Source organism: Aptenodytes forsteri, unplaced genomic scaffold (assembly GCF_000699145.1).
Source record: "Aptenodytes forsteri isolate BGI_AS27 unplaced genomic scaffold, ASM69914v1 Scaffold333, whole genome shotgun sequence".
NCBI lineage: Eukaryota > Metazoa > Chordata > Aves > Sphenisciformes > Spheniscidae > Aptenodytes > Aptenodytes forsteri.
The window spans coordinates 495,104-506,644 of record NW_008794542.1 but is presented as its reverse complement, the minus strand read 5'-3'; the positions used below and the strand labels follow the sequence as shown (position 1 = coordinate 506,644).

Below are 11,541 nucleotides of genomic sequence, written 5' to 3'. Positions count from 1 at the left end.
AGCAACAACTAAAACATCGGTGTGTTATCAACATTATTCTCATCCTAAATCCAAAACACGGCACTGTACCAGCTACTAGGAAGAAAATTAACTCTATCCCAGCCAAAACCAGGACACTAATGTGTTCCATATTCTGTTAATATTAGTGAACAGACTTTTTTGCTTTTTTTTGTTTCCCTGAAATTCAGTACTTATATGATAGTGGTAATAGTGATTCTTTTTCAAAGGCTGATCTTCAGTCATGATTCAGTGTTGTTTGTTTTGGAAATAAATAATAAATAAATTGGTGATTGTGGATGTTAGTCTGTAGAAACTAAGGATGAGTAGCACTCTCTGGAGGTAAACTCCTTTTTCCTGCTAATCCATGTTTTTCGGGGATTTTTAGGTAAACTTCACAAGAGGAATCAGAAGCTGGTAATTTTTTTCCAAAGTCTAGCTATCTGACTTCAGATGCCCAAATTATTCCAATCCCAAATTTCTGAAGTTAAAAGGTCTTCATTTTATTACTTACTTTCCTACATGGTGATTCTGTTGTTGATCAGCCTTCTTGTAATGATGAAACCATGACCAACTCGCTTAACTACTTTGTTATTCTACCTGTCAAAATAATAAAACATATGTATTTGTGATTTTGAAATATTAATAGTGAGAAATTGTGAAGAAATAAAATGCATAAATATATTTTTCATTCAAGTTTATATTTTTCACTCTTTTGAATGTGGGCTAGCAAAAGATTTTTGAAATGTATTACATTAAAGGAATACACACTGAAAAAGAATATGATAAGAATTTGTATTTTTCAATATTTGATGCATCAAATGTAGTTTTTATATAAATCTTGCAAGATGCAGCTTACAAGGAGGGTATTCTTCTCCTCTTTTGAAAATTACGTATACAATAGTTTCTTGCTATTAATTGTGCTTTTATTTCTTGAATTCTAGAACCGCCGCTTGAATTACCATCTTTCTATATGACTCCATCTCACCGTCAGGTTGTCTTTGAAGGAGATAGTCTACCCTTCCAATGTATGGCTTCGTATATTGATCAAGACATGCAAGTCTTGTGGTATCAGGATGGAAAGATAGTGGAAACTGATGAGTCCCAGGGTATTTTTGTTGAAAAAAACATGATTCATAACTGCTCACTGATTGCAAGGTGAATCCATAAAGAGAAAATGTATTTCCCACTCCTCACTTTCTGCTCTGATTTAGTGACTATTTCTGTAACCAGTAAGGCCCTCTCATATCCTCGCTGAGTGAACATACGTAAACAGAAACTTCCCAAGCAGGGAAGTAGTCTGTAACTTCACACATCTCTTAAATTACCTGGGTGTGGTCACTGTTGCTAACTATCAAGTTTGAGGAGGGAGGTCTAGAGATTTGATTAGTCAAACCCACCTGCTTAAAACAGGGTTAGCTAGAGCAGGTTGCCCAGAACTGTTGCAGTTGGGTTTTAATTATCTCCAAGGATTACCCAATGCAGTTCATTAAAATATGTTTGTGGTAGGATACATTTCTTCTCGTGGAACATTAAAATTATGAAAACAAGGCATTTACATGAGCTACTCATGGATTCTTTCCTCTTCCTTTTGAGCACACCGCAGTTGGTAATATTGAAGTTCTCCAGCAGAGCTCTATAAGTATAACTTATTCTGCCTGCAGCAGATTTTTGACTCATTCAGCATCTAGAGAGTGGTTATATATCCTGTAATTGTATTAGTAAATTAGGGCTTCTAACTTTATCACAAATTATGTATTTGGGAAGTTATTTAGTTTGGCCTTTCTGGAACAACTATAAAAATTCTGTGTTGAAGAGCAATGATGACACTTGGGGAATTTGGACTTTTCATCTCTTCTTTCTGAAGTCAAGGAACTTTTTTCCCATGGCTGTTCTTTTTCTTTCGTACCTTGACAAAACTGAGAGCTAGAAGAATACTAAATATTTCTCTGTTAATTACAGTACATTGTACTGTTTTTTACTGGTTTTGTAAGATCACTCAGTTTGTATGTAATTGGTTGTTTCTTCTGTTGTCTTTCTGTAGTTTTAATCTTTTGGTAAAAGCTTATATAAATTTTATTGCAAGACTTTTGGGTTTTATTTGTTTATTTTATCTTCTCAGTGCATTGACAATCTCAAACATTCAGGCTGGCTCCACAGGAAACTGGGGTTGCCATGTACAAACCAGACGTGGGAATAACACAAGGACAGTAGACATTGTGGTGCTAGAAAGTTCTGCGCAGTATTGCCCTCCAGAGAGGGTTGTGAACAATAAAGGGGATTTCAGGTTGGTAACCTCAATTTTTTTTCAAAGAAAAGTCCATTTAATTTTGTTTTTAACTAAGGTATTAATGCTTTGAAGGCACCTATGTGGATGTTCATTTGTAAATGGTGTGTAGTAGATTTTTAGCTGTTCTAAATTAGTATGTGTTGAAAGAAATGCACACAACTATACCATGAAATGATAAACTTTCAGCCTGTTAACTCACATCTTTGGAAGGGATGGAAAGTAAGCTATGATATTTGAAATATATAAATGAAATTATTGGAATAGAGTAAAACTTCTTAGATGATCTGTAAATTAGAGTTGGACTGCACGCATATTGATGGGGGGAGTTTCCACCAGGTTATCATTCTGTTTTTAAAACCCTCCTGCTCCCATACAACAAAATCACTATATAAGAAACATGTAATATAGTTGTGGTTTTTTTTCCCCTGTGAATATTAGAGTAAAGAATATGAATGGTGCTTCCTTTTAATGATTGTTGGGTCTGTAGTGGTAGCTCTGATGTTCCATTGTGTTGGGTATTGCAGAGTATTTTATCTTTTGTTCTTACCTCTTCACCTGTTTTCCCTTTTCTGGTCTTTCTGCTGCTGGTCACTCTAACAACACGTTACTCCTGGAGGTGCCAGCTGTAACAGATAGCTTCTGTATAGATTCTCTGTATGTAAGGTAATTCCCTTTATAACTACTCTGTGTTGTACCTCCCTGCAGTAACTTCTACTGAGAATTAGTATATGTCATCGCATATGTTTTCACTACGGTTTGTAGGGTTTCTTAATGTTGTAATAACTGCTTTTACCCACTCATTTGTTTTCAGTTTTCTTATGCTGCTTGGCTCTATTGATCTTCTGCTTGACCTTTTGTTTACATTTATAAACTCTTCTTCCTTTCCCTGTGTACATTAGAGTTCTTTAAAGTCGTCTTCTTTCCATACAGCTAATCTAAGACCATAAATCTTTTATTTTAAGAAATGAAAAGTAAGTTAAAGCATGTTGCTGGGACATAGTTTTTGGGGAGAGAGAAGATAAGCTTTCAAGTGCAGAAGGCTTTCTCCAGTTGTAGCAAAAATTCAGGTAAAGTCCTGGCTGAGAGCATTTGTTCTGAGTTCATCTTTATGTTCATCAGTTGGACAATTTGAGAAGAACGGTAGCTGGTGTCTGAGTATGAGGAACTATTAGTAAGGGAAGCAGTGTTAAGATCACTTGCTGCACAGAGGCAATTTGGAACTACTGAACAGCTTCACTTTCACACTGTAAGGAATTATTTATATAAGAAACTTTGTGCATGTCCTCTTCCTACACTGTGGTGGTTTCAACTGCAGGGATGAGCATTACACTAGAAAATGAGAACTTCCTGCTTAAGATAAAAGGTAAAGAAGGTCAAACAGATGGATGCTGTATTCATCAAAGAACACATCTATTTAAATCACTTATGCATTTTTTTAATGATACAAGTGTGAATTGTTCTTCTTTGATTTGCCATTAGAGGTGAAAACAGATGGTAAAGGCTTATTTCAAGGTGTTTTCCATTAAATTAACCTGTGCTGTTCAGTGACTGTTCAGTGTAATAGGATTTACCCCCTCTGGAACTCAGTAGAATGAAATAAGATTTCAGGAAATGTTCAGCTTATCAAAAAGTTCACTATGTCTGGGTTTACTATAACAGACTTCCATTTGTAGTTTAGGTAGAGTAATAATAAAGAATAATTTTTCACCTTTGAGACCATATGGAAATAAGGCTTTGACTGGTGAGAAAATGGTTCTGAGCAGATGGCTGTAAATGATCCTAGGTGAATTTGATTTTATAGTTTTTTAGTTGGAACTGGTTAGTCATTTTAGCTTGGAAGCTGTTTCAAAACTGGCATCTAGATTTTTATCCCTTTAGAGATGGGATAGCAAAGTGTAGCAAAGGAGGATGCTTGTCTTCAGTTCTTTGGCTCAGTAATAGTAGTTTAGCATGAGTTTATAAAAATAAGGCAAAAACTGTCTTCATCATGGAATGATGATTTTTTTTTAATTTAGATATTCTTTTAAGTCTTACTCAGATAATATCCCTGAATGTGTTACAATCCATGATTAAATTGAAAATACAGTTTACATGTTAAAATGTAACCTAATGCTTCTGCTTCAGTAAATCCTTCAGTTGTTGTGTTTAGAATAATTTTATGCAGGTAGCTGATAGAATTCTTTCTTAAATATGAGAATTATCCTTTTGAAAACTGTTACTTACTGGGTGTAATTAATCTTAAAACTGTAATTGTCATGCTGAATTTAGAGAATTTTTAAGATGTAATCAGAAAAAAAATTGGACTACCTGTAAGCTAATGAAATTATGATATAAAAACTCATTATAACTGAAAGTTATTGTTGATTTAAAGAAATGAATGCTTTCAAAACAGAATTAATATGCATGAAGGGAAGGATTCTTTTATAATCTCATGGTCTGGCTTTTTTTCCTGAAATGAAATTACAGTACTTAAATGTAAATGAACCATCTTTTCCCCCACAGCTGTCTACTCTCATGTATATGTGATAAATTTTGAGCACCTAATTATAAACAGTGATGAAATAAGAGTGTTAATACAGTCCAAATTTGCACTTCTGCTAGCAGTTGGGTAAACTGTGAAAGATATTCAAGCTTAGGCTCACAAGAAATTAAGAATGCAGCCAAACTTATATAGCCTTTGTTTGCATGATGAGAATTTCGTGTCATTAGTCACCTTTTGAGCCCTGCTGGAGGGATGTCCTCTCCGGCTTCATGGAAAGTGGAGAGTGTCTCATCAGCTCATCTCATACAGGTACTGGGAGGAAACAATTCATGGCTGAGAATGGTCCAGGTTAACATTCATTTAGCAAAAATAGGGAATAAGGGAAGTGTAGTTACAGCTGGAATCAGTTCCCCTATCTCATTCACCACTGGGCTGTAAAGAAAGTTGTACCCACGCAAGGGGTATTGTGAATGGAAGAGGAAAGAGAATAAGGGACACTGCTCCCCATGAAGCGCTTCTCTTAGTGACACAGCACATTTGTGTTGTTTGTGTATGTGAAATTATGGCAGAAATCTGCGAGTTTTAAATTGCCCACCTCTTATGTTTGGTTTAGTGGAAAGCTTTCTAAAGGGCTGTAAAGAAAGTTGTACCCACGCAAGGGGTATTGTGAATGGAAGAGGAAAGAGAATAAGGGACACTGCTCCCCATGAAGCGCTTCTCTTAGTGACACAGCACATTTGTGTTGTTTGTGTATGTGAAATTATGGCAGAAATCTGCGAGTTTTAAATTGCCCACCTCTTATGTTTGGTTTAGTGGAAAGCTTTCTAAATCATTAGATGACTAAAACATATAATATTTAGTTTTATTAGTAAAAAGTTTCTGTAGATACCTAAATTTGTTATAAAGGTAGCACAGACTATATGACTATCTGGCATTGCTAGTATTCTTTTGAGAAGATCGTGGTAAAAGATGATAAAATGCTGTGTAGGGAGATGAATGAAAAGTAAATGCAGCAGGAATAAAGGGACAGTAACAAAAGGGAAAGAGATGGATAAAAAGGGGAGGGGAAGTGGAGAGAAGAATGGAGAGAGAAGGCAAATAATCTTGTGATAAACCTTTGAAGTAGTGTTAAACACTGAAACTGTCACTTTTTTTCCATTTGATGGCTACAGAAGTTCCAGAAGATATATGGCTTAGAAATTTTACTTGTTTAAAAATAGAGTAATTAAAGCTCTCCTGAAAAACTTGTTTTTCATTTGAGTCCTACTGTTTCACTCTGGTTTCTCTTTTTCTAATTCTTTAGCACTAGGTGTGAATAGGGAGGAAAGGAATGGCACAGGCCATTTTTCAGTGAAAATATTTGTCTTGGAGGTTGTGTCATACCACATCTGCCAGGACTGCAGAGTTTAAATTATCGTAAGGCCATGTGGCACTCAGTCTGTAAGGCGATACATTCAGTCAAAACTGAGCTGACCACAATTTAACTTAAAATGCTTTGGAAAAATACAACTTTTAGAAAACTGTCTATAAAGACAAAGACAGATATCCCTTTCAAAGTGGCATCTTTGATGTGGAAACAATACAAAAATTTCAATGTTAATAAAATAAAATTGTTTTGGAAATTATCTTTTGGCACTCCAGTGTCAGTGTTTCTGGAAACCTGACTTTTTGCATTCTGGAAGCTGAGGTTTGGGTGTATTATGCAAGGTATTTGTGGGCCTGCATGTCCTCTAACAGCTATGCCAGCTGATTTATTAGTTGTCCTCATCTGCCTGTTTTCTTTTTGGTTTCATTCTCTGAAAGCTCATTATGTATCCATAAGAAGTGGCAGCATGAAAGTAGATCATCTTTGTACTTGTTTTTCCCTAGTCTGTGTTGATCAGACTTTATTTTAATTTGTCCATGCAGAAATTCAGAGACTTAGATAAGTTTACATGTATTGTATCCCCTTATCCCTTCCTCCCTTCCCAGCAGATCCATAACTTGCTCTGTCCATGATCAGAGTTGGTCAGACGTGACCCCAAGTGATGTTTTTGTTAGCTTGCTAGGGTGCATTGTAATGTTTCACTAAGGTCACTACTGCGACTGTGGCAATTCACAAAGGCTGTTGTGATTTTTCTAAGGAAGATTTTTGTCCTTTCTGCTGGCTTTTCTTCTATATGGGAGAAAAGATGGTAAATAATTTACATTACCATTGCAGAATCTATACCTGTTCTTTAAATTAATTTACATTCTCTAAAATACCTGTATATAATTCCTGGCATTTAAAAACTGTGCTAATTCTTTTTTAATTTTTTTTTCTTCTTTGTTTTAACTACCTTCATTGCCACCAATTCTGGTATAAGTTTTCCTTTTTGATAAAGGTTGAATGGTGACACTTCTGTTAATTTCTTGAAGTGGCTGCTGAGGCTCTGAATGTAAGTGTATGCATATTTGCTAGGCTGGATGAATCTCTGCTACGATACCCAAATAATCTTCTGTCTCTTCTAGTATTCAGATACTATGGTGATGGTCATAATAGTAAGTCTCCATTTCTTAACTAAATGATGTCACTACAATATGGAGAACTGATTTGTAATGCAAAGCTGTTATAAAAGGTAGTAAAATTTAAGCCTTTGTTTTCTATTTTGGTTTGTTGTAGTTATTGTCTAGTCTTTTCCATTAGATTCCTTACTGACTTTAAATTCTTTTATGGTTGTTGCCATGACCTGTGCATTTTAAGGGTGCCACCAGCAGCTATCTTCGAGTTGCTTGTTGCCTAAACCTAAGCAATCCTTGCCAAAATGGCCTGAAGTAAGAGTCTTTCTTCCATTACTGAACATGCCAAAACTGTTCTGTTGGAGCTGATTAGGAATAAATAGGAATTTGAGATAGAGAAGACTTTCAGTATACCCCAAAAGGTTAATCTCTTGCATCATTTAATATAATTGAGAAGCGTAGCCTTTGGCCTTGGTCCATCCCTGGAGTTACCGTCGTCTTTGAGAAAGAACTGTGATAAATCCAGTGTCTTCAGTGAGAGAAGTTACTTAACTGATGAATAAAGAAGGAAAATGGAGCTGACTTGTTCAGTTTCTCTGCTTTGGCAATATTGCTTAAATTTTAATTTCCTGAATTGGAATATTCTTCAAGGTGTTTACTCCATCCTCCTACAAACACAGAAATTTTTTTTTTTTTTCAAATACAGAGATGTTCTGAGCATCTCTTAATTTAGATGATAGTAGTGACTAAATGGCCATTTACTGAAATGCAGTCCAGATATAAAAGCAAACTTTAAATCACAGTGTAATCTAACAGAATTTTTTGTTCGACCATTTCAATTTTTGGAGACAACTGCTTTGTGCAAGGCCCTCTAAATACTTAAAACTGAGAAAAAGTATTTTAGCTCTTAAGGCTGTTCAAGGAGCTTGACTTCATTATGGTACAGAAAGCCTGGGATGAACGAATGAAGCTCTCTTTTGTCTCAGTTTTAGTTAAACCTTTTATGTTGGGTTGTTGGATTTGAGATACTTAGCATTCTCCAATTTAGGTATGTATGCTTTTTGCTTTTAAACTTTTAAGTATTAGTGTTCTGAATGATAAAATACTGCTTATGCATATCTTAACAGGGGAGAGGGCTGGAAGCAGAGGCAGGCAGACTGGCTGGCATTCCTTGTCCCTGTCCTTCTCTCTTCTCAGCATTGCAGCTTAATTCAGGCGTGGTTTCCTTCTATTCTTATGTTTCCTTTGAATCAGTTCTGATCTCATGAATGATCAGTGCACTAAAGGTGTATTGCAATTTAATTTTCTGTATTTATTCTTTATTTCATTTTTATATGTGTATATGTTCATACAGATAAAATATGCAGTAAAATTACAGAGTAGAAAGTTGAGAGAATGTTAGAAGTTTTCTTAAAAAGTGCTTAGTTCCACATACCTTGGGTGAAAGGAATTCTTTTCTACTTTCTTAACATTATGAACACTTTCTTTTCTCTTTAATTTCTATTTGGTATTATGTTTGGTTGCAAAATCAAAGTGGTTGTACTACTGCTACTGTTTCTTAATTACTGCAAATGTAGTCTTCTGTTCATATCTGCAGTTTAGTATTGATATGAATGCAGTCATTTGAAAGTTACATTGATGCATGTGAACAGGACAAGTAGAAAGCTTGCAGGGCTTTCTACTATGTATTTAACTTTTTACAGTGTTAATACGGAATTTTTCATGAAGTAGGCAACGTTCGTTTATAAAGTTATAAACTATTTTTAGTAATTTTATAAGCACCTTTTTCTCTCCATCTGCAACCTCATGAAAGAACTCAAAAAAAGCATGCTAGCTTTAGAACTCGTTAATAGTACGCAAATGTGAACAGCTTGAAAATACTGAAGGCAAGCCAAGGTGGCCCTTTAAATAGTTTAGAGATGCTTAGTTTTGAGTGTCTCTTTATTTCATGTTGTAGTGCTTAATCCTTTTATTTACTTGTCATGTAAAATTGTCTAATATTTTTTTTGCTTTTGACTCCCCAGGTGGCCTAGAACTTTGGCAGGCATCACAGCATACCTGCTGTGTACACGTTATTCTGCTGGCAGTGGGATATATCCTGGCAACTCACAAGATGAAAGAAGAGCCTGGCGCAGATGTGACAGGGGAGGATACTGGGCAGAAGAGGACTACTCCAGGTGCCAATATGCAAATGATGTGACTCGAGTTCTTTATATGTTCAATCAGGTAATTTGTGCATTTCTATAAAATCAAATTCTTTAATGAAAATAAAAATGCAAAAGTCTGTTTCTCCATTTTTTTTAAGCTGGTAATACTGGTGGTCAAGATGAATTATGATGAACATATGCCTCTGAGTACAACACTAGAACTTGTAGGTTTTTCTGTTTTGAGTGCCCGCAGATTGAAAGTGCAAGGAAAATTTTATTCTTTGGTGTACTTGTGTAAAGCATAAGAGAATGGTACTTGTCATGATTGTTTTTGTCAGCTAGATGCCCTGTCCTGCCCACACGCTAAAAAGAAACAAGGCAGGCTGAAGTTGTAATGGAGAACAGCTATTTTCATTATAATAATAGAGAGTAGTCAAACTCTGCTCTGCCTCTGTTGCTGTAAACCTCTTAATAGACTTGGTGTGGCTGATGAGAGTTACCTAGTGAAAGTAGTGAGTATTAACTAGGATTCTCTAATCTGGTACTACTCACCAGGATACAAGAGAGTATTTTAGATTTTAAATGTAGTCTCCTTTTGAGGATTATTTCTAGCTAATGCACACTTTCACAAACACTGTTCTGCAGTGATGCACCCATGCAGTGATGTACCCAACCTTGTATTTATAGGCACAGTATTGTAAAATACTCCATAAAGCTTTGAACTTCTGGTTTAAGCTTGATGTTTTCCAGTGCATGCTGTCAGATCACTAGCATCAATGCAACAGGTGAAACTGTGGAGATATGAGGATGTTTTCTGGTGTGGTGGGGGTTTTTTTGGTTGTTTTTTTGTTTTGATGTTTTCTTTTTTTAAATAATACAGCTGTGCTACTTGAGTTGATGATTTTTGGTAGCACTGCCTGTGTTTAACATGGGCCATGGTGCTTCTCTGACCTCAGGGTAAGATTACTGCATGTTGCATGTGTTCGGAGTGTTTCAGTGTGTGAGCTCACATTTGTTTAGAGAAAACTTCACACTGTGTATCAGAAGCACCACAGCCCCTAACTGGCCAATCAGGATCTAAACTGATATTTGCCCTTTGGATGTCTCCTATTTATACACATAGTGAAGGCTTGATGTCCAGTGGCTTGGGCTAAATCTAGTTTGAAGCAAAAACATTGAACTGCATATTGTGTAGATGCATTGTTGCTGACTTGCTCCCTCTGTGTTCAATTACTTACTAATGCAGACATAGCTTTTTATCTTCCTGCTCTGGTTCCCTGAGGACCAATGAGCACTGGTGTAAGAAAGATGGAAAGAGTGGGGGGAAGAGAAAGGGAAAGGACTGCCTGTTCTGGTCCAAGATAAACTTAGGGGTGGACATGACTATTTGTGCTCTACTGCTTTACATTCCTAGCACTAGAGGTGCATGCCATGGCTTGGTCACAAGAAACATGTTTGAGGGCTGAAATGAGCAGTGGTGGTGCTTAATGACTGGTTAGCAGGTGGGAGATGATGCTGGGGATCCCTTTGTTGTCCCTTTGTGGGACACAGCGAGGTTGGGTGCTTGCTTATTGAGAGCTTTGAGCTGCTGGTTTGCTTTTTCCTCATGTGGAAATTCACATTTTCCTGCAAGGCCTATAACAGCTCAATGCTACTCCTGCCTATGTACTGTAGCCCAACTTCAGAGTTGCAACTGCTCAAGAGCCTAGATTATTTCAGCCTGTCATAATTGCTTTTGGTTAGCCAACATTTATCAGGTTGGGGAAGAATGTTGCCAACTTTGTGTTAGGAAGTTCAAAATGTGAGGGTGTCAGTGTTGTGGTTTAACCTCAGCTGGCAACTAAGCACCACACAGCGGCTCACTCACTCCCCTCCAGCGGGATGGGGTGGAAAGAGAATTGGAAAAGTAAAAGCGAGAACTCGTGGGTTGAGATAACAGTTTAATAATTGAAATAAAATAATAATAATATAATAATAATAAATTGTAATGAAAAGGAAAATAACAGAAATAAAACCCAAGACATACAAGTGATGCAAATGAAAACAATTGTTCACCACCAACTAACCGATGCCCAGCTAGTCCCTGAGCAGCTGCCCCCCGGCCAACTTTCCCCCTAGTTTTATTGCTGAGCATGACGTCATATGGT

At 36.4% G+C, this 11,541-nt stretch overlaps 1 protein-coding gene across 1 annotated transcript in view; it reads left to right on the top strand.

Moving 5' to 3' along the window:
- The window catches only part of ADGRA3 (adhesion G protein-coupled receptor A3), a 69,510-nt gene that overhangs the window by 29,937 nt on the left and 28,032 nt on the right, over nt 1–11,541 (top strand). Inside the window, exons 8-10 of the mRNA XM_009272302.2 lie at nt 942–1,155; nt 2,120–2,284; nt 9,272–9,473. Coding sequence (XP_009270577.1) covers nt 942–1,155; nt 2,120–2,284; nt 9,272–9,473 — 581 coding nt within the window. The remainder of the gene's footprint in view (nt 1–941; nt 1,156–2,119; nt 2,285–9,271; nt 9,474–11,541) is intronic.